Source organism: Mizuhopecten yessoensis, unplaced genomic scaffold (genome assembly GCF_002113885.1).
Source record: "Mizuhopecten yessoensis strain PY_sf001 unplaced genomic scaffold, ASM211388v2 scaffold5979, whole genome shotgun sequence".
NCBI classification, from domain to species: Eukaryota; Metazoa; Mollusca; class Bivalvia; order Pectinida; family Pectinidae; genus Mizuhopecten; species Mizuhopecten yessoensis.
The window spans coordinates 411,291-436,457 of NW_018406319.1; the positions used below are offsets into that span (position 1 = coordinate 411,291).

General features: G+C 34.3%; 1 protein-coding gene across 1 annotated transcript in view; it reads left to right on the plus strand.

Moving 5' to 3' along the window:
• LOC110451389 overlaps positions 1-25,167 on the plus strand; it is a 190,288-nt gene that overhangs the window by 144,169 nt on the left and 20,952 nt on the right. Inside the window, exons 50-58 of the mRNA XM_021499374.1 lie at positions 576-681; positions 2,766-2,890; positions 4,967-5,245; positions 5,498-5,614; positions 8,948-9,089; positions 10,605-10,738; positions 16,410-16,601; positions 17,038-17,078; positions 18,176-18,189. Of these exons, the coding sequence (XP_021355049.1) occupies positions 576-681; positions 2,766-2,890; positions 4,967-5,245; positions 5,498-5,614; positions 8,948-9,089; positions 10,605-10,738; positions 16,410-16,601; positions 17,038-17,078; positions 18,176-18,189 (1,150 nt within the window). The remainder of the gene's footprint in view (positions 1-575; positions 682-2,765; positions 2,891-4,966; positions 5,246-5,497; positions 5,615-8,947; positions 9,090-10,604; positions 10,739-16,409; positions 16,602-17,037; positions 17,079-18,175; positions 18,190-25,167) is intronic.

Consider the following 25,167-nt stretch of genomic DNA (forward strand, 5'->3'; position numbering starts at 1 on the left):
CTACTGCGACTATCACAGATATAATAGTAGTTATGATTGATCTTACTGCGACTATCACAGATATAACAGTAGCAATGATTGATCTTACTGCGACTATCACAGATATAACAGTAGTAATGACTGATCTTACTGCGACTATCACAGATATAATAGTAGTAATGACTGATCTATCAATGCCTTTTGCGGATATAACAGTAGTAATGATCTAACTGTGGCTTTAAGTAACTTGAAACAGGTTGATTACAATGAGCGTATATATCACATACAAAGTGATTTTGCCTAGAAAATGAACTTAACTAAATTAATACCTAATATACAAGTTAGATATAGTGTTACTGGCGATCACTAACATCCAAATATTATCTGAAAGTTAAAATTTATAATGGACCTTACATCGCTACAGCAGTTCGAATCGCAACCTATATTAATTCAGACTGTGGTGCTGAACACTTAATTGGAAAATACGCATATCCTAATATGGTAGCGTGCATTCATAGTTTGAGTTTTATAACAATATTGTTTGCTCTAGGAAATGATTTTGTGATTATTCTGAAGCTACTATCCTCTCTCAATAGATGACACATGCAACGTCCCTGAGGTTCTTCGATGTTCGATACCAGTGACCATGTTTGTATTGAAAAAAACATTCGGAATGGTTCCACAAGAGGGTGATGATTGCAGGTGATTTGAGCTTATTTACCAAATTATTTTAGCATAACTCTATATCCCTGTACATAGTCAGATTATTTTGCATACCTTTATATTTTTCTTGGAAACCTGATTTTGGATAGTTTTCCTCCAGCGTCTGTCTGCGTCTCTAGAATATTATTTTGATGAAAAAACAAATACTTTGATAATTCTTATCTCCGCTACATCATATCCTTAGTTTCAAACTAAGAATGAATAATCTAGTCAGGAATACAACAGGAAAATCATAACAAAACATTAAGGGATGGTAGCCAGTCAATGTGTGTATGTGAGGTAAACAAGGGGTGATACACGTAGCAAGTCTATCGGTGTATGAGAAGTATAGAAAGGATATATGTTACTGATTTTAAATGTTGAGATATTTTAAGTATGAATGTCCTATTATATTTGTAACTCTAGAAGCTTATCATATACATCGTCTCAAAACGGTATTACGGAGTTCATAATAGTTCACCGACATCAGGGAAAGCCATGCCCTAAAGTTCGCACTTAACTTAAATACTAAAGATAATACATGTATCTAACCCACTGAGATAATACGCGTATCTAACCTACTGAGATAATACATGTATCTAACCCCCGGAGATAATACATGAATCTAACTTACTGAGATAGTACATGTATCTAACCTACTGAGATATTACATGTATCTAATCGACTGAGATAATACGTGTATCTAACCTATTGAGATAATACATGTATCAAACCCCCTGAGATAATACGTGTATCTAACCTACTGAGATAATACATTATCAAACCCCCTGAGATAATACGTGTATCTAACCTACTGAGATAATACATGTATCTAACCCCCTGAGATAATACATGTATCTAACCTACTGAGATAATTCATGTATCTAATCGACTGGGATTATACATGTATCTAACCTACTGAGATAATACATGTATCTAACCCCCGGAGATAATACATGTATCTTACCTACTGAGATAATACGTGTATCTAACCCCCTGAGATAATACATGAATCTAACTTACTGAGATAGAACATGTATCTAACCTACTGAGATATTACATGTATCTAATCGACTGAGATAATACGTGTATCTAACCTACTGAGATAATACATGTATCAAACCCCCTGAGATAATACGTGAATCTAACCTACTGAGATTATACATGTATCTAACCTACTGATATAATTCATGTATCTAATCGACTGATATAATACGTGTATCTAACCTACTGAAATAATTCATGTATCTAATCTACTGGGATTATACATGTATCTAACCCCCTGAGACAATACATGTATCTAACCCCCGGAGATAATACATGTATCTAACCTACTGAGATAATACAGGTATCTAACCTACGGAGATAATAGGTGTATCTACTCTACTGAGATAATACAGGTATCTAATCGACTGGGATTATACATGTACCTCACTGTGTCCGTTTGTCCATCAGTCGGTCCGTCGGTCTGTTGGCCAGTCTGTCCATTCGCACGATTCTTTTTTGAAATTAACTTGGAATTCAAAAGCCAAAAGTTTCTATGAAATTTGATATGGTGATTCACTTTGATATGAAGATGTGCAATAGGGTTCCATTTCTTATAAGGGTCAGGGTCAATGTCACTCTTACATTGCTACTAAAAATAGTGTAAAGTGCTTGGAATCTAAAAGACTAATCTTATTGGAAGTTTACAAGCTGTGATATTGTGATATTGAAAAGTGCAATAGGAATTTGAACAGTGCCTAAGATATCACCATGTATGATCTGCTTGGAATCAATTGCAAACACATTAAGTGAATTTCCCGGTACAATCAACTTTGTAACTATATCGTTACTGTGTGTTCCATGTGACACATCCTCATCAATTATTTTTTCCTGTAAGTAAAACTAACCCCTCTCCGAATGATCTCTTTTAATATAGTGTGTATAAAGTTATAGTGATTCAAATATTAATTTCCTTTTACTAATGTTTGTCAGTTTTGAAACAAGTCCATTTTAAATAAGTCCAAAGATCTGTTTAACCTACCTGACTGAATTGATTTGATACACTGATATGTATGCTTTATTTCCATTTCATGTTAAAGGATAATGGAAACTTTCCTGACATGCACTCGACCCTTCCGCACCGAATGTATCCCAAATCGTGTTATAATAGAGAGAATAAGCAACATGATCAACGTTTTAGATACAGAGAACTGTGGGCCACCAGGTAAGTAACCTTTCAGAAATAAAGATATCTGCTAGACAACATGTAAATCTCTTTCATAAATCTAGTATCTCAAGTATTATTTCAGCGAGATTTGGTCGCATTAAACGACAACAAATGGATGACTTTTATAATTCCATATCAACAAGATATTAAATCAAGATATTTTCTATAGCATAACTAAGAATAGGTGTCCATTTCTCTAGCCAAATATAGTAACGATACCTACGTGTAGATGTTTGTATTAAGTTTGTTTACCTATTGTTACAAGATGTATCAGAATTACTAATGCATATGATGAACAATGATACCGGTATATTTAAAAATCGGTGAAAATGTTTTTGGCTTCATCATCGTGGTTGAAAAAGAAATCAAACATGCAAACTGTTTTAATGCCACACAACAGATCCATACTGAATTTCCTTTTTAGCTATTGCATGGTGCGGCGTCCGTCGTCCGTTCGTCGTCCGTCCGTCCGTCGTAAACATTTTACTTTAAACAACTTCTTCTCAGTAACCAACAGGCCTACGGTGATGCTATTTAGCCAGAAGCATGCTGGGATGAAGGGCTACCAAGTTTGTTCAAATAAATGACCTTCATCCATTTTCAAGGTCACATGGGTCAAATATGTTAAATTCCTTAAACAACTTCTTCTGGATAACCAAGAGGCATAGGGTGATGATATTTGCCAAGTAACATGCTGGGATGAAGGGCTACCAATTTTGTTCATATAAATGACCTTGATTTATATTCAAGGTCACATGGGTCAAATATGTTTAGAACCTTTCAACAACTTCTTCTGAATAACCAAGAGGCCTAGGGTGATGATATTTGGCCTATAACTTGCTGGGATAAAGGGCTATCAAGTTTGTTCAAATACATGACCTTGGCTTATATTCTAGGTCACAGGGGTCAAATATGTTTAAAACATCTAAACAACTTCGTCTGAATAACCAAAAGGCCTAGGGTGCTTAAATTTGGCCAGTAACCTGCTGGGACGAAGGGCTACCAAGTTTGTTCAAATAAATGACCTTGATTTATATTCAAGGTCACAGGGATCAAATATGTTTAAAACCTTTAAACAACTTCTTCTGAATAACCAAGACGCCTAGGGTGCCTAAATTTGGCCAGTAACATGCTGGGATAAAAGGCTACCAAGTTTGTTATATAAATGACCTTGGTTTATATTCAAGGTCACAGGGGTCAAATATGTTTAAAACCTTTCAACAACTTCTTCTGAATAACCGATAGGCTTAGGGTGAAGATATTTGGCCAGTAACATGCTGGGATGAAGGGCTACCAAGTTTGTTCAAATACATGACCCTGACTTATATTCTAGGTCACAGGGGTCAAATATGTTTAAAACGTTTAAACAACTTCTTCTGAATAATCGAGTAGCCTAGGATGATGATATTTGGCAAGTAGCATGCTGGGATGAAGGGCTACAAAGTTTGTTCAAATGAATGACCTTCATCCATTTTCAAGGTCACAGGGGTCAAATGTCTTAAAATCTTCAAACAACTTCTTCTCAATAACCAAAAGGCTCAGGGTACTGATATTTGGCCTGTAGCAATCAGGGCTACCAACTTTGTTCAAATGAATGATCTTGACCCACTTTCAACCTAATGTCATTGTTTGACATTCAAGGTCACACTGATATTCTGCCTGTGGCTGTATTTTAGTCCACTTTTAAGATTACAAGTGTGAGGTTAATACCAGGTGAGCGATGCAGGCCCATTGGGCCTCTTGTTTTATTGTATAAGCCGGCGTGAGTTTCCTTATCGTTCAAAACAATGCTTCTATAACTTATCAAGTGTACATGTCATATTTTGAACTTGACGATCAACAGTCGATGCGATAATAAGTCTTGCAGCATTTTATGTCTACTTGTATGCTGTCAAAGAATGGCATATGTCAAATGTCATATAAAGTATACTATTTTAGATTATAAATAAGCATGATGAATATTTTTCAATTCAGAAATATCTTTATTAAAGGACGTGTGAAAATGTACAACTTTTAATTTTTCAAATAGATTCAATATTCAGTATTTAAGAGTTTTTACTACTGTTTACATAGCTACGACTCCTCAGCCATGCACTCATGCTGATATTCAGAATGGAGAGGTTTTACTGTGGCCAAACTATCCATTTAGTGCATCGAGTACAGAGACAATAGAAGAATGCGTTGAAGCTGTGTGTCGCCCACCTTTGTATGGTACAATAACAGAAGCAGGAATTTCACGAAGGTTATCTGAAGACGAAGACCGTGGCTTTGATTGTAGATCCTACGACAAAGGATCAATCGCAGCCGTTCTAGAGAACCCGGGCAGTACATTCCATAAATGTATTTGTGAAGGTAGGTCAATGAAACGATCAAAGTCAAGGGAAAGGTACGGACATTTAAACCGATGTTCTCAGGGATCTCTTCCATATCTCTCAACCTGATCAAAATATATGACATGTTAGCTATGCCTGCGTTTTCGTTGTTGGAAAACTTTGCGGAAGAGCTTTACAATTAATAAAATAAATAAATAGCTGAGTATTAACCCGTCAAAAGAATACTTCAAACAGCTTTGTGTGAATAACATTGTTTCTCATGTATGTTAAGGTTACACCTGTGGACTAGGATCGACGAGGTGCCCCGTCTCCGGAGAATGTATAGTCAATGAAAATGTATGTGATAATCAACCCGACTGTAATGATCAGTCAGACGAGGCTAACTGTGGTAAGTGTTCTTTAGCACTAGTCGTATTGAATAAAATTAGATAATGCCCATACATTATCGTCCCTGGACATTATTCAATGTATATCAGTCTATTGGTATCACTTTAATTTAAACTCGCAATGTCGGCCTTATGCTTTTCATTTCAATGGTGGGCTCCTGACCCGCACTAGTCGTCTGCAGAGGGTCCAGAACACTGCAGCACGGCTGGCTACTCGTACTCGAAAGAGAGAGCACATCACACCTGTGCTATACTCATTGCACTGGTTACCTGTGATGTACGATACAGGTCACAGTACAAAATGTTGGTGTACACATACAAGGCACTAAATGGAACAACTCCCAGTACTTACTGGAGCTTGTTACCCTGTATCAGCCGTCACGATCACTGCGGTCGGAGTCAGAATCATTGTTATGTGTTCCAAAATCTGTGACCTATGGAAACTGGTGCTTTGGGAGGGTTTCGGCCACGTTGTAAAAAAAAACTAGCCATCTGCTATTAGAAAGTCAAATACCCTGGCCAAATTCAAGAGGGACATCGAAACTCACCTCTAAACTGCTGCATTATAGGCTCTTTGCAAAGACGTCATGTAAATACCACCCGTTATTTGTTGAAATGTATAAATGTCATTGTATGCCTTTGTTTTTTGTAAAGCGCTCTAGAGTTATTTTACAAATTACATAGGGTGCTATATAAATGTTGTATAATATTATTAATAATAATTATCGGTCTAATGTGTTCCACTTAAGTGTTTGCGTCGTGAGCCGCACGTAAATACATATGTACTAACTTAGTGTGTTATATTTAAGCATCAGTCTACTGTGTAATACTTAAATGACGACATAACGAGTCTAACATAAAGTTTAGCCTCCCATGTCACAATAAGTATATCGACTTACGTGTATCACTTTAATATAAATATCCTATTGACATTTAAGTGTATCGACTTACGTGTTTCACTTAAATATAAGTCTCCTATGTCACACTAAATATATTGCCTTACGTGTATCACTTAAATATAAGTCTCCTATGTCACATTTAAATATATCGACCTACCTGTATTACTTAAATATAAGTCTCCTATGTCACATTTAAATATATCGACCTACGTGTATTACTTAAATATAAGTCTCCTATGTCACACTTAATATATCGACCTACCTGTATCACTTAAATATAAGTCTCCTATGTCACATTTAAATATATCGACCTACCTGTATCACTTAAATATAAGTATCTTATGTCACATTTAAATATATCGATCTACCTGTATCACTTAAATATAAGTCTCCTATGTCACATTTAAATATATCGACCTACGTGTATCACTTAAATCTCCTGTGTCACACTAAATATATTGACTTAAATGTATCACTTGAATATAAGTCTCCTATGTCACTTTTAAGTATATTGAACTACGTGTATCACTTGAATATAAGTCTCCTATGTCATACTTAAGTATATCGACCTATGTGTATCACTTAAATGTGAGGCTCCTATGTCACACTTAAGTATATCGACCTATGTGTATTACTTGAATGTAAGTCTCCTATGTCACACTTAAGTATATCGACCTATGTGTATCACTTAAATGTGAGTCTCCTATGTCACACTTAAGTATATCGACCTATGTGTATTACTTGAATGTAATTCTCCTATGTCACACTTAAGTATATCGACCTATGTGTATCACTTGAATGTAAGTCTCCTATGTCATACTTAATAGATTGACTTAAATGTAAGTCTCCTATGTCACACTTAAGTATATCGACCTATGTATATTACTAGAATGTAAGTCTCCTATGTCACACTTAAGTATATCGACCCATGTGTATCACTTGAATGTAAGTCTCCTATGTCACACTAAGTATATCGACCTATGTATATTACTTGAATGTAAATCTCCTATGTCACACTTAAGTATATCGACCTATGTTAGTCACTTAAATCTAAATCTCCTATGTCACACTTAAGTATATCGACCTATGCATATTACTTGAATGTAAGTCTCCTATGTCATACTTAAGTATATCGACCTTTGTATATTACTTGAATGTAAGTTTCCTATGTCATACTTAAGTATATCGACCTTTGTATATTACTTGAATGTAAGTTTCCTATGTCATACTTAAGTATATCGACCTTTGTATATTACTTGAATGTAAGTCTCCTATGTCACCCTTAAGTTTATCGACCTATGTGTATCACTTGAATGTAAGTCTCCTATGTCACACTAAATAGATAGACTTAAATGTGAGTCTACTATGTCACACTTAAGTATATCGACTATGTGTATCACTTGAATATAAGTCTCCTATGTCACACTTAAGTATATCGACCCATGTGTATCACTTGAATGTAAGTCTCCTATGTCATACTTAATCGATTGACTTAAATGTAAGTCTCCTATGTCACACTTAAGTATATCGACCCATGTGTATCACTTGAATGTAAGTCTCCTATGTCATACTTAAGTATATCGACCTTTGTATATTACTTGAATGTAAGTCTCCTATGTCACACTTAAGTCTATCGACCTATGTATATTACTTGAATGTAAGTCTTCTATGTTACACTTAAGTATATCGACCTATGTATATTACTTGAATGTAAGTCTCCTATGTCATACTTAAGTATATCGACCTTTGTATATTACTTGAATGTAAGTCTCCTATGTCATACTTAAGTATATCGACCTATGTATATTACTTGAATCTAAGTCTCCAATGTCATACTTAAGTATATCGACCTATGTGTATTACTTGAATATAAGTCTCCTATGTCACACTAAATAGATTGACTTTAATGTGAGTCTACTATGTCACACTTAAGTATATCGACTATGTGTATCACTTGAATATAAGTCTCCTATGTCATACTTAAGTATATCGACCTATGTGTATCACTTGAATGTAAGTCTCCTATGTCACACTAAATAGATTGACTTAAATGTGAGTCTACTATGTCACACTTAAGTATATCGACCTATGTGTATTACTTGAATGTAAGTCTCCTATGTCACACCAAATAGATTGACTTAAATGTGAGTCTACTATGTCACACTTAAGGATATCGACCCATGTGTATCACTTGAATATAAGTCTCCTATGTCACACTTAAGTATATCGACCTATGTTAGTCACTTAAATCTAAATCTCCTATGTCACACTTAAGTATATCGACCTTTATGTGTCAATGCAATATGAGCCTCCTATATCACCCTGGATATATTGGCCTTATGTATATTATTTAAATATAAACCTGTCTCCTTAGAAGATAACAGCATACCTTTAATCAGAATCAGATATTCAATTTGTGGTCTTTTGTTTTTGTAGATGAAGTGATGATCAAAACAGAACGTGATAGCAGTGGGATTGTGATGATGAAGTATCGCTCACTAACAACACTGGTGTGTGATGATGGCATGAACTTCTCCAACCGTGTAGCCGATGTGATCTGTAAAGAGATGGGATTTAGGTGCATATGATTTACATTCACATGTTTTAGCATATATTTATATAAATATAATATTTGTCATCCTAAACACGCATTCCTCCTCCCAAACATTCTTTCCCCAACATTTATTTCTTCTCCGACACACACATTCCTTCTCACACACACATTCCTCCTCCCACACACATTCTTCCTCCAGAACAAATTCCTCCTCTCACACACATTCCTCCTCCCACACACATCCCTCCTCCAACAGACATTCCTCCTCAAACACACATTCATCCTCCCACACACATTCACCCTCCCACACACATTTATCCTCCCACACACCTTCATCCTCCCACACACATTCATCCTCCCACACACATTCATCCTCCCACACATATTCACCCTCCCACACACATTCATCCTCCCACACACATTCCTCCCCTACAGACATTCCTCCTCAAACACACATTCATCCTCCCACACTCATTCACCCTCCCACACACATTCCTCCTCCCACACACATTCCTCCTCCAACACACATTCCTCCACCAACACACATTCCTCCTACCACACACATTCCTCCTCTTTTATACATTCAAACTCGAACATACAATCCTCCTCCCACACAAATTCCTTCTCCCACACTCATTCCTCCTCTCACACACATTCCTCCTCTCACACACAATGCTCCTCCCACACACATTCCTCCTCTCACACACATTTCTCGTCCCACACACATTCTTACACATTCCTCCTCCCAAACAAATTTTACCTCCCACAAACATTCTTCTTCCCATACATTATCCTCCTACCAAACACGCATTCTTCGTATTTCGAAACATTTTTCTCAGTTTGATAACTATGAATTGTAGAAAGATTATGTATCGCAACCAATACGTGTCTATGTATGACGTGACAATGACTAGTACGATACGTGCACTGTCACCTTCATCAAACAAATTTGTGATTGTCGGATGAATGTGATAGGGTACATTTATGTGTAAGTCACCGAAACGTCACACATAAACACTTACACTGTACTTACACATTCATTCCTCCTCCCACACACTTGTTCCTTCAAACATACATCCCATCTCCTACTCACACATTCCTGTTCCCGCCCACACATTTTCAGAGGAAGGGTTTACTCTTAAATTATTCTGCTTTTACTTTCATCGAAAGCGTCAATCTCTCATTTTTGTTTATTGAGAGTGTTGAATTTATCGGAAAACAATATGAAAAGTAGAACTCATAAATCCACATGGTAAACACAATAAAACAACGCTTGTATTTCAACCTTATCAGCATATGATATCAAAATTCACCGTTTTGATAAAAGTTGTATGATACGTAATGATTAAAGGTTTGAATTCATATGTAATTTGGCGTTTTCCAGAGAGATGCCTGCATCAAGTTTATTGCTTAAGTTATAAGTTATAAGATTTTTGTAATACCAAGCATTTTGATACAAGCGTCCATGAATAAAACAAACAAAAAACACCTCAAAACATCCTGGTAATATTACATGATGTGTCTATTTGCATGTTCTAGGAGTGGCGTACGGTCGGCCTCGGGGAGGAAGGTACTGGATACTCAGGCATGGCTCACCCTTCGTTGTGATGAGTCAGCAACACAAATGTCTGACTGTGACCAAGAGTGGCTGGTGTCTCGATACGCATGCGCTGGCATGATACCTGCGGCTGTCAATTGTTATTCTTAATGAAACCCGTGTTATATACGCTGTAACATTTTATGTCTGTTTTTTCTTACTTCTTGATATATATAATTAGTTCAGATTAACATTTATAAGTCAATATAATATCGAATATTTGTTACTATGTAACGGACAAGGTAACCTTTAGATAAAGCTGATAATGCATGCTATCGTGGCTGTTTTACGTTTCAATACGATGTTTTCAATATTATGCACTATGTTCTTTAACTTAATTATACAATAACTCTGTCTGACGAGGAATGTCGTGAGGAATGTCGTGAGTGTAATCTGTATCCATATGTAATTGACCTCTGATATTTAACAAAAAATTCTAGACGGATGCAAATTATGTATGTAATTGGTGGATGTTTTCAACTGTCTCTAATAAACTTTATTTTTCCATAGAGCATTTGTTGATTTATTTTTCAATATTCCTGGCGGTTAAGATGTAACAAATAATGTAAATGTTATTTTACATTTTATGTATAGATTTACATGATGTATATACATGCATTTTAATTTATATTTTTTGTTTGTTAGAAGGAGATCAAATATACATACCCTCAGTGGTTTGAATTGTGTATTCTTATCGTTTATGCGGTTTTAAAATGACATTTATGACTACAATGCGCAAGATATCTTTACAGGTTGTGTGATAACCACTCTGATTACAATATATGAAATCAATATAATGTTGTGCAAGTGATATGGATTATAGAATCTAAAAGTGTAACTTTTATCTTCAACTACTGTATGTCTTTTGAATGGAAAAGGTTAGATTACAAGCTTTACATAGCTTAGGGGAAGAAGCCTACTCCCATAACATAGCAACAAATCCGATGTATATCCTTAAACAACACGTTGCAAATATATCTACAAACAACACATCGAATATATATCTACAAACAACACATCGAATATATATCTACAAACATCACATCGAATTTGTGTCTACAAACAACACAACGGATGTATATTTATAAACAACACATCGAATATATATCTACAAACAAAACATCGAATTTGTGTCTACAACACATAACATCGAATATATATCTACAAACAACAAAATGAATATAAATCTACAAACAACACACCTGATGTATATTCATAAACAACAAATCCAATTAATATCTTTAAACAACATATCTAGTATTTCTATATACAAGCAACACATCGAATATATATCTACAAACAACACAACGGATGTATATTTACCAACAACAAATCCAATGAATATCTTCAACCAGCACATCTTATGTACAAGCAACACATCGAATATATATCTACGAACAACAAAACTAATGTATATCTACAAACAAAACATCGAATATATATTTGCCAACAATACATCGAATGCATCTGTATTTCCCCCATAAGAGACTTATTCTTTTAACAAACTAATATTCATACATTCATATTATTATATTAAACACGAAACATATCCATATGTTTACATTCTTGATGTGTATTCTGTACATGAATCTACCAACTGAAAACAACTGCCATTAGACTATGAATACACTATGAATACAAAAATTATCGTGCAACCAGTCAGCTGATTTCACACACAATGACAAATCATATTACTACGCGTTTCTGAGTAGAGTTATATCCCATTCTCCGAGATAACGTAGTTGCGAGAAATAATTATAAACATTGCGAAAATAATAAATGGTGCACCATTGTACTATTATTATTAATTTCTTTATTTGAAATTAAAAAACAATGTTTATAACATAGCCATATCAAATACTGATACTGACTTCCGACTCGCAATCGGTTCCTCGTGGTCACGAACTTCCTAACACCAAACGTCCGGCTGGGTAACCCCCGTGACATCAATTTGCACATTAAACCCAGAGAACTTAGTAGTGACACATGGTACTTCATCCATTAATTTATCATCATTTACATCTGCCGTATTTTTGGCAAATAGCATATTCCACGGCTGTACATTTAACTTCAAATGAGCCCTCTACCTAATGCCGACGGGTGTCCTGGATAGTTATTATGGTGACCGATGATTTGAAATAGTGCGGACATCAACTTTTTAAAATATATAATATGCGGTGTTAGATGCCAAAAAAAATTTCAAATAAGATCAATTTTTAAAAAAGAAAGGAATATCAAGTGTTAGTTATTAGATTCTAGATACATATTTTTCGTTTCAACAAAAACAGCTGATCGGCGGAAGTTGAACATTGGAAGTTTGTGTGTAGGCTGGAGTTCTGACTGTTCCTTTTATATGGTTTTCTGTCCGATACTTATATCAAAAATAATAAATTTACAAAAAGTGTTGTAACCTTTTTTTATTGTAGTCCACCGTAACGTAAATATATGAATTGAATGATTATTTTCCAAGTACATTGCGGCAATGGATAGCAGTAGCTGATCTACATATCTTCTGAGGATATGTAGATCAGCTACTGTTATCCATTGCCGCAAACTACATGAAACAAAATCCATTCAATCCCTATATGTAAGTACTTACCTAAATGACGGAAATGACTCAATTCCGCGGTTAATATGTCACTAGATGAGTGATGATTGATGTCGACAAGACAAAATCAACCGCGGAAATCGACGTAAGGGAAACGGATTGATGGGGTGCGGACCCCCTGAGATGGCTATAAAGATGACATGAGTTAGCACTGAGGAATCATTTCACCCATCGAATCGGATTCATCGAACGCACGTAACAGGTTTATAACATCCTACTCTAACGTACCATTTCGAAAATTTGTAAGTATGCACAGATTCCAGCTCAGCCTTTCTATATATAATTCATTTAATCTTTGAAGATAAACATAAGACACCTACAAGTGATTGCACTTTTTAGGTAATATATACAGTGTGCCAAAATTAATAAAACACTGCATTATACAGATGTTATGCGAATACAATGTTCTATATCACAGATAATAACGTCATTAGTACCTGTTATCGAATAGTGTTATTTTTAAACAGAATAAAATCGGTATGTCTTAAAAATATAGAGTATATGTCTCATTTCAATATGTCAGGTTTTAAACACTTATTAATAACAAGAAATTGTCGTTTAAATATTTTTCCAGAAACAATTCACAAGTACCAAAATGTCATACAAAATGTAGATTATTTCTATTTTCGGGAAACGAAAGAGGAAATTTATTTCTATTATGTAAGGTTGGATGTCACAAAGTTATTCTATTATGTATGGTTGGGTGTCACGAAGTTATTCTATTACATTTTGTATGTATGGTTGGGTGTCACAAAGTGATTATATTATTTAAGGTTGGGCGTCACAAAGTTATTCTATTATGTAAGGTTGGGTGTCACAAAGGTATTCTATTATGTAAGGTTGGGCGTCACAAAGTTATTCTATTATTTAAGGTCGGGTGTCACCAAATTATTCTATTATGTATGGTTGGGTGTCACAAAGTGATTATATTATTTAAGGTTGGGCGTCACAAAGTTATTCTATTATGTATGGTTGGGCGTCACCAAGTTATTCTATTATGTATGGTTGGGTGTCACAAAGTAATTCTATTACATTTTGTATGTATGGTTGGGTGTCACAAAGTAATTCTATTACATTTTGTATGTATGGTTGGGCGTCACAAAGTTATTCTATTACATTTTGTATGTATGGTTGGGTGTCACAAAGTTATTCTATTATGTATGGTTGGGTGTCACAAAGTTATTTGTTAAAACAGTTTGATAATGTTTACACCAAATGTCCATTTGTCAAATGTCTCCAATATCAAATTGAATTAATTCCTTCGAATAAATAAATACTCAGATGAATCAACACGAATGTTCTGAGAGTAATATTGTATCTGATCAATATAAATTTCCTGGCCCACATCCACTACAGTTATATAAAAACGATGGAAATGGAAAGTAACTGTAAGTTTGAAAAATTACAGAAGAACTGTATAGTTTTATGACTGCAATGGGGAAAAGATCGGTGACAAATAATCATTATATTGACATTTAACGAACAAAATGAGTATCAAATACCTAGGCTAACGCCATGCACATTAATTACATTTTACCAGTCAAATAGCAGGCATTATTTATGTGATAAAAAACTTAGATGAAGCGAAGTCAGAATAAGTAGTTGCTTTGGTATGCCTTTGCAACATTCATTATGGTATTTATTATGGCTATACAATTCAAACTATTTTTCTTTCTTTTATCGAAATCTTACCAGTTAATTCTTACAATGCATTTTTTTTACGAAACCCGTTTCGTTCTTGCGTCCGTATAGGTGTTTTAGGCATTTCTAGTCAGTTATTATAACCTACCATTTTAGTTAACTATATTTGTATCGCTGTAGTCTTCGCTGTAATTGTTATGCTAATGACACACAAATACATGGTCATCAAACCACAGGACAGTTGGGATACAATATAATAAAATCTGGAAACTTGTCTGACAGATATCAGTACCTTGATGAACGCCAACATGCTAAAGCTTAATCAGGAAAGACGGAACTAATCGTCTTTTCCCCATAATATCAGCAAACAATGGCTCTCTAGCTCAAGGTCGGTGCCAGAACTATCGAGACTGTCCCAGGTGTTAAAAGCCAAGGGGTATACTTTGATAATTCACTGAACATGGAGAAACAAGTGAACGCTATTGACAAATCCTTTTACTACCAGATCGGGAACATCTACTGTATCCGGCAGTGTATAACTGCAGATCCATGCAAGATGTTGGTGCATTCACTTGTTACCTCTTGGCTGAATTACGGTAATGCCCTGCTATGAGGTTTATATGAAAACACTAACTTGTCTTCTGCAGAGGGTCAAGAACACTACAACACGCCTGGTTACTCGTACTCGAAAGAGAGAGCACATCACACTGTTATATTCAGTGCACTGGTAACATTTACGATACAGGTCGCAGTACAAAATTGTGGTGTACACGTACATACAAGGCACTGAATGGAACAGCTCCCCAGTACCTACAGGAGCTTGTAACCCTGTATCAGTCGTCACGCTCACTGCGGTCGGAGACAGAATCATTGTTGTGTGCCCCAAAATATCGTACTGTGACCTATGAAAACCGGTGCTGTTGGAGGGTCTCGGCCACGGTGCAAAATAGCTTACCAGATGCTATAAGAGTCAAATACCCTGGCCAAATTCAAGAAGGACATAAAAACGCACCTCTGCACATCTGCATTTTCGGCTCTTTGCACAGACGTCATCTACATACTACCCTTTATTTGATTATCTCTTTGCTTAATGTATAATTGAGATTGTAAGCATTTTTTGTTTCACAGATATAACTAATACCATTACCCATATGTTGTAAAGCGCTTTAGAGTTATTTTACAAATTATATAGGGCGCTATATAAATGTTGACTTTTATTATTAATAGCGGCATTTTCAAAATTGCGGTTTGCACTGTGGTGAAGCGAGCGTCAAATTTTATGCTTCCCAGTCCCGCACATTGAAGCGTCATTTAAGTTGTGTTATTTTCAAAAGAATACTTAGAGAACAAATAATGTGTTGATGGCAGAATATCGATTGTTTTTTCGCGAGCGAATCACGAGAAAATATCGGTATATTCTCCAACTTGAATTTCATTAAATATATATCAACGACATTTTATTGTAAAAGATGACAACTTCTTCCCGTCCCAGATTAAGATATGAAGATTGTTGGCATTGCGCTGGTGTGCCTCTTTGTCGGGTGTAATGTGACATTTGCTGATATTGACATTGATGACGCGTCATCACTCATACTGCCTTTCGGACTCATTGCCTTGTCTACGCAACCCCAGCTGTTCGGAGGCGTGAACACAATCGGATCCGGGTACGAATCACCGTTCAATGGAAGAGGTAAGTACATAACGACACTGTGCACAATGCTCGTGCATCTGTATCTATATACTGGCCAATACGTTTGGCATTCCAACATCAAAATCATGTCACAATTTTATAAAGTTTAATACATATTCAAATACATCATTTTCACCAACATGTTTATTGTACCGATATAGGAGCACTAGTACCAATGTCATATCATTAATAAGATGTCAATAAACACTCATGTATAATGTAATATATATAGAACTATATGTATGATATACTACTGATAATACACCCATATTACACTGCCAGCACATCATATAGTTATAAGTTATGATTTGTAAACCAATTGCAAAATAAATCAGGAACTGTTTTTGCTAAATATTTGTCATCTCTGAAAACAGGAGGCAACGTTTTATAGATGAAATAGCAATCCCATTTCAGTTTAATGTACTTCCTGTTGCAGGTATATTGCTGATTGCAGCGTTGTCATTCTTGTGGTTAAAGGTAGGTAAAGTGATATCATGTTACAGATTAGAAATACTAGAAGTGATATATATATTATATGATAGTAATGCAAATGAAGCAACGGTATAATAAGTGATTGCTAAGTTAATCAATTGATTGGAATTTGTAAACAAATAGAAAAGAAACATACAATATAATAGAATCATACGATATAATTATGTTGAATAGTAGCCCTATCCAAATGACACATAGCTTTGTTGTCCATGGTGATGTCATTTGAATATGGCACCAACATTTACTCTATTGATTACAACGCTTTTCGATTTTTCGTCTTTGAACTTTAGAAGTGTAATAAATATATGTTTATGGTTTTCTATTGCGTTGAAAAATACACCAGGATTTTCACTGCTGTATATGCACTATATCAATGTTATAGACCGAAGACCGACAACTTATTGGTTTTCTCATTAAATACAACAAAAACACCACTTGAATCGCCGAACACCGATATTTCCTCACTCATGATTATGTTCGTGAAGAATATTGATTTTCTGCCATCATCGAAAAATATATGTTATCTAGCGGAGAACCATTAAATATTCTCTATGCAAGTTTGTGGTGTATAGAGGTAGATATCATAAACTTGTATCTATCATATAATGGGAAAAGTGGTAAATGTATAACATATATAATGGTATAAATTATATGTGTTATATATAGTAACAGTGGTATAATTGTAGTAACAATCTCCTACGAATCAAAGTCGTAACATTAGTTACGATATTATAATTTTTATACTGGAATTGTTGTTAGATTATGAACTAATAGGTGTACAAGTAAGTTACTGCAGAGGTATAAAGTATGATTAAAAAGTTTATTAGAACCCAAACATTTAGAGAGGTGAACGTTTGTTATCTCTTTATATGAATAAAAAGGGAAATAAAGTAATTTTAATTTATTTATTTTTAAATTTATTTTGAGATACTATCATCTCTTTTTAATATTATGTCATTTAAATAACGTTGTTGCAATAATATAATTCTAGATTTTTAACATATTTAGCATCACAATTGTATCATACATTTTTAAGAACATTTTATTTATGCAAGTAACCTGATGATATTATCTATTTTCAGCTTAAAGATGACAAGTAAGGTGCCACACCACTTCCTGCTAAACTTCCATTGATCAACAAACGCCTGTCTCACTCGATGCTTTATCATTCATTTGAAATCCATGTTAAAATGTTAATAAACTATAGTGTTATATAGAGAACATGTTAACAGTCTTATCTGTTACCCATCATCCTTGTGGGGTTACAGAAGCCGTCTTCTTCTGTTCGTATACACTATCGTTTACTCATAAGCACCATAGCGTAATCTCACTGGGATAAAATGTGTGGATAGTGTAGTGAAATTGGCCTCATTGGGTATATCTTAAAACATATCAAATGTCCATTATAACTATGGTACGAATGGTTCTATCCGATAACATTTCTTCTTCGCTTCAAAGAATATCATAATTGGTTCGAAAGAAATCAACTTAATAATGCACATACAAATGTATGCAAAACTCTAATACTTTCTATTAAATATACAGGGAAATAAACATAACCTGTGCATTTCGTTTAAATGGCCAAAACGACAGGTTTTAGTATAAACGCGTGAGTCACCATTCAACATATCATTTGTTTATAAATCGATGTAAACCTTTTATAAAAGTGTAGACAGTACACATCTCCTCGCCTTGTATCCTGACATTGTTGTGCACGTCTTTATTCTGCTTATTATGAAAAATTCCTTCAAATGAAGAACGTTAATGTTGGGGGAACCACAAGCACTACCCAATTATATGTCTTTACTGTCAGTAAAGTTGTGAGTCACAATTACATAACTGTCCGTGTGACACTATGTAATAACCACAATATGACTGATGCAACATGAATGTTTAGGAGCACAGACAACCACGGCACGATAGGACACAAACTTTTCTGAGTTTCGCCCTAGAGAAACGGCATTGATCAACAGGAAGCAAGCATTTCCAGGTTCCTTTAATCAAGGCTAATGGAAATAACCAAATATATTAAACAAGCAACAGAACAACAGCATATTATATAAAAATGTAAGATAAAACTTGTGGTTTATTTTGAAATCAAGTGATTAATTGTTATCTGGCTCAAAGCATGATAAAATAGCATTATCATTTCATTTCATCAGATTTTATTGACTTTATATATGTCAATTGGATTGGACATCAGGCTAGGTCTATTTAAGTCTTTTCCAAAGTTATTACAAACATTACATATATTCTGTCAGAACAAACCAATTAAACAGTGCAGGGGAGATAACTCCAATTTAGCTTGTGAAATGAACATTTTCAACTTTGCTTTAATCATTTTCTGTTTATGTTTTAGATATTAATAATTTAACAAATCATGTATATTTATTGACAACCCATACTACATAAAATCCAAGGGATACAGGCCCAAAAGTCTTTGTGTATAAACACATTGGCTATCCACCCACTGGATATATAGGATAAGTTACCAAGAAATAAACATTTTGTAAAATTTCAGAATATGATATGGATTCATATAGGAAAATGTAGTTGTTATTATATATTATTGGAGTTGATTCTCTTAAAAATTATTTTACAAGGCACTATAGAATATTCATGTAACTATGAAATAGTTAGAACAGGTTATAAAATAGTACACTCATAAATTCCATCCAGTCCAGCCGAATACCAGAGATGTTGTGAAGATAGATATACACCAGTATCAATACTTATTAGCAGAGTGATCATGACACTATAAATAATAGCATCACTTTCAATGTAAAGATTAGCTGTGAGTGAGATTACATAACAAGCCTATTAGTTTGACAAATGTAGTCAGATATACTTTTTAAAATGGATATGTTAATATCAGCGCTGCATATTAAGCATCCCTTTAATAGAGGTTTTAGATTAAAATGATCATGATTACCAGTTATACCAAATTGAGAAATTTTTATTACTAATTGCATTCTAAAGTTGTTATAGAGTGGGCATTCAAATATAAAATGAAATGCATTTTCATTTTCATGTCCACATCTACATGCTGGTGTTTCATTCAGATGATCCATATATAAGTCACTATTTAGGTTGCTAGCATGATTTCTCAGCTGACAAATTATGATATTGAATTTTCTTGGCCCATAGTATTTAAATGTGCTAGCAATTTCTTCAGTGTTGTTCATATTATCAGATTTGATGAAATTTTTAAATTGTTGAAGGGAAGTAGCATTTAAGGTTTCTGCAGATAGAAGGTTAAATTCTCTACACATTGAGGGAAAATAACTATTGAAATAATTCTCAGTTCTACAGAAAGGGGGATTGAAAATACGGCTATTTCTTAGTGGGTATCTTACATTTATATTGCTGTGAAGGTATGGTTCAATGATGTCTTCTAAGTACTTAGGCGATTCATTATTTAAAATTTTGAACATAAGTGCTAATTTATGATTTTTTCGCCTACAACAAAGTGATTCAAGTCCAGTTTCTGCATAAAGCTTACAATGAGAGGTCCCTCTACGCAGTCCTGTAATAATTCTTAATGCCTCGATCTGGATTGACTCAAGAATATTTTTATTTTGGTTACTACAGTTATCCCATACTACATCCCCATATTCAAGTATTGGTCTAATAAAAGAGGTATATATTGTTATAAGACTTTTTCTATCCAATTTGTGTTTTAACATTCTCAATATATTCATTCTTTTATAAGCTAGCTCATAAATATTGTCAATATGATATGTCCATTTTCCATCACTACTAAAAGTTAAACCAAGATGCTTATGAGTTTGTTTATTAGTTACAGTTTCATAACCAAATAAGATATCTGGATGATTTTGTTCCCTTTTCCTTGAGAAGATTACAGATTCAGTTTTTAGTGAATTAAATTTGATATCCCATTTTTTTGCCCATGCATTAATATTACCTAGATCATTATTTAATTTCACTGCAATTTCATTTTGATTGTTGTCTATTACTTCATAGAGAGAAGTATCATCTGCAAAAAGTTTTATTTTACTTGTTACACATTCTGTTATATCATTAATATAGATTAAGAAAAGAAATGGAGCAAGGACCGAGCCTTGGGGTACACCGGCTTTGACATGCTTAAAAGTTGAATAAAACCCCTCTGTTGTTACTCTCTGCTTTCTATCAGAAAGATAATTACTAAACCATTGTAATATTTTCCCTTTTATGCCATACGATTCCAATTTAAAAAGTTAACCCTCATGCCAAACTCTATCAAACGCCTTACTTACATCACAAAATACAAATCTGATTTCATTATTTTGATCCAGGTTATTTACAATAGTGTCATATATAGATAATAACTGGTTTACAGTCGAGTCTCTTGGTAAGAAGCCTGATTGGTGTTTCTTTATGATATCACATTCTTTCATATAATTAAACATATATTTAAAAATAACTTTTTTAAACAATTTTGCTAAAACATGAAGTAATAGATATTGGCCTATAGTTAGAGACATCACTCTGAGCACCCTTACCTTTGTATATTGCATTAATATTAGCTGTTTTCCAAGAAAGAGGTATAATACCAGATTCAATAGTCGAATGATCACAAATGTTCTGTTAGGTCAGGGGTCGAATGATCACAAATGTTCTGTTAGGTCAGGAGTCGAATGATCACAAATGTTCTGTTAGGTCAGGGTCACATCATTTTCAAATGTTCTGTTAGGTCAGGGTCACATCATTATAATAATAATAATAATATACAGCATTTATATAGCGCCCTATATAATTTGTAAAATTACTCTAAGGCGCTTTACAACATATGGATAATAGTAATGGTTATAATTGTGAAAACAAACAACAAAGGCTTGCAATCACTTTTATACATTTAACAAGCAATGTGCACATAATTGAACAAATAAAAGGGTGGTATTTACATGACGTCTTTGCAAAGATTCTAAAATGCAGACGTGAAGAGGTGAGTTTTTATGTCCCTCTTGAACTTGGCCAGGGTATTCGACTTCCTAATAGCAGATGGTAAGCTATTCCACAACGTAGCCGAAACCCTCCCAAAGCATCTGTTTCCGTAGGTCACAGTACGAGATTTTGGGACACACAACAAAGATTCTGACTCCGACCGCAGTGATCTTGACGGCTGATACAGGGTAACAAGTTCCTGTAGGTACTGAGGAGCTGTTCCATTCAGTGCCTTGTATGTGTATACCAGAATTTTGTACTGCGACCTGTATCGTACAGGTAACCAGTGCAACGAATAAAGCGCAGGTGTGATGTGCTCTCTCTTTCGAGTACGAGTAACTAGCCGTGCTGCAGTGTTCTGAACCCTCTGCAGACGACTAGTTAGTTTGTCAGATATACCACAGAGCAGGGCGTTACCATAATCCAACCGAGAGGTAACAAGTGAATGCACCAAAATCTTGCATGCATCTGCAGTTAGAAACTGCCGAATACAGCCGATGTTCCTGATCTGGTAGTAACAGGATTTGGCAATAGCGTTCACTTGTTTCTCCATGTTCAGAGAACTGTCAAAGTATACCCCTAGGTTTTTAACAGCTGGAACAGTCTTAATAGTTCTGGCACCAACCTTGAGCTGGAGAGCCATTGTTTGCTGACACTTTGGGGAAAAGACGATTAGTTCCGTCTTTTCCTGATTAAGTTTAAGCATGTTGGCATGTAAAGCATTCTCAAATGTTCTGTTAGGTCAGGGTCACATCATTCTCAAATGTTCTGTTAGGTCAGGGTCACAAAGTAAAGTTAGAGGACATATTAGAGAAGGTGCTAATTTCTTTATTATCTTGGGTATCATACCATCTGGGCCAAGAGGTTTTTTATCATTAAGTAAACACAGTTGATCTCTAATGTTCTCTTCAGATATGATGATATTGTCTAGAAGGAAGGGAAAAGTATTTTCATGGGGGGTAAGGGGTTCAAGATTTACAGAAGAAGTTGATATTGAGCTGAAGTAGTTATTTAGACGTTCTGCCTTTTCAAATGGATGATGTATTAAGTTATTATTATCAGAAAGAGGAGGAAGACAATTTGATACATTATTTGAATTCATTACAGATCTAGCAATTTTCTACCACTTATTACGAGGCACAGATTGGTCACTAAGCGATTGTTGTAATTTTTCGTAATAAGTGGTTTTAGCTTCTCTAACAAGGTCTACTACTTCATTTCTAGCCTTTCTGAAATTTTCCCAATTAATTGCAGTGTTGTTATTTACAGCTTTTTTATGTAATCTACTTCTCTGTCTAATTTTTTGCCTTAAAATATTCCTCATCCAAGGTTTATCATTAGGGCGAACAGTTATAATGTTGGATGGTATACATTCTTCTATTTGATTATTTATAGAATCTGTTAAAAATGTATTAAACTCATTCGAGTCAAGTGTATTTATTAGTATTTCCCAATTTATTTCATTTAGAGCTCTATTCATTTTATCAAAATCTGCATTGTCATAGTTTAGTATAGTTTTCTGGTAGGATAAAATGAATAACAGAGTGGTCACTGCATATTGGTGTATTCACTGTATTATGTTTTATAAGATTAATATTATCAGTGAATAAAATATCAATAGCAGTGGCAGTAGTTTGTGTTATCCAGGTAGGTTTATTAATTTATTGATTTGTAAAGTTATATTTTACCATTAGTCTATTTAAATGGTGGTTAGTAGGTATATTCAACATATTTACATTTATATTCCCAGTTATTATGATGTTAAGTGATGTGCTACATGCATTATCTAGAACATGGTCTAATTTATCCCAATATTCAACATTCGATTCAGGTCTATAAATACATCCTAATAATATTTTTTGCTTATTGAATAATACTTCAATCCATATCATTTCTATATCTTCATGCTCAAGATCAATTCTTCTTTCAGTATGTACTGTGTCTTTGTGATAAATAATTACTCCTCCCCCAGGTCCAGTTTTTCTATCAAGTCTGTGAATGTTATGGGAATGGGAGTTAAGTGTTATTTCAGCATCAGTTATATTTGGAGAAAGGTGTGTTTCAGTAAGACATAATATGTCACTTTCATGTAATTCTACTTCAATGATATCAAGTTTGGTTCTGAGAGATCTAACATTAAGATGTGAGATTTCTATGTTACATTGGGGTCCTGGATTTAGTTCAATATCATTGCAAAGAAGTAATATATTTGTAATGGTACATAAAAGATATTCAATGTTTCTAAGTTTGAAAAAATCAAAAAGTAAACAATATGTAAAGTAATAACTAGGGTATGTAATTTTACCTGCAAATGCTCGGATGATCAATGTGTTGATATAGTAATAATCCTCACAATATAGATGTGTCCCAATAAATATAATTACGATATTCTTATATTTATCCATTATCAAAGACAATTGAGTGGTAAACATTAGGACACATCAATAGGTTTCTGGTGTAAACAAACTTACGATAGGCATAATGACAATCTCTGGAATTCGACTGTGGACTGAGTGGACTATAACAGAAAAGTAAGAAAAAGACCGTATGCAAGGTATTAACATCATTAAACTGATCCTTTACCTTAACAAGCAATACGGGATCAACATGATCAGAGACAGCATGGTAAGACTAAATATTGATATTAACGTCACAAACATAGTAGTGAACAGGATTTGGTTTGCCTTCAATTATGGTGTACGCCCTTTCCAATCACCATTATTTACTGTATTTTGATGAGATATATCTGACATAGAATATTTTGATTGAGAATATAATTATAATGGGAGTCCTATATTTGACATTTTCATGTACAATAGTCATAAGTAATTACTTGTAGAATGTTAAGACTCAAATAATTCTGGTCATTCTATTTATGTTGAGAATAGTATAACATTCAATAATACAAAATATTGACCTGCTAATTGGAAGGGGTAGACCAAAAGCATGCGATTTGTAAGACAGTATGCACGTGTTTTTTTTTACATTTGGCCAAGATACCGGCTGATAGTAAAATATGTATTTGGGATTATATTTGTAACTCAGGTATGTGAAATTATGGCATGAAATGCAAAACTATATACATGTAGCATTATTTTGTGTTATAACCATTTCGCTGAAGTTTATA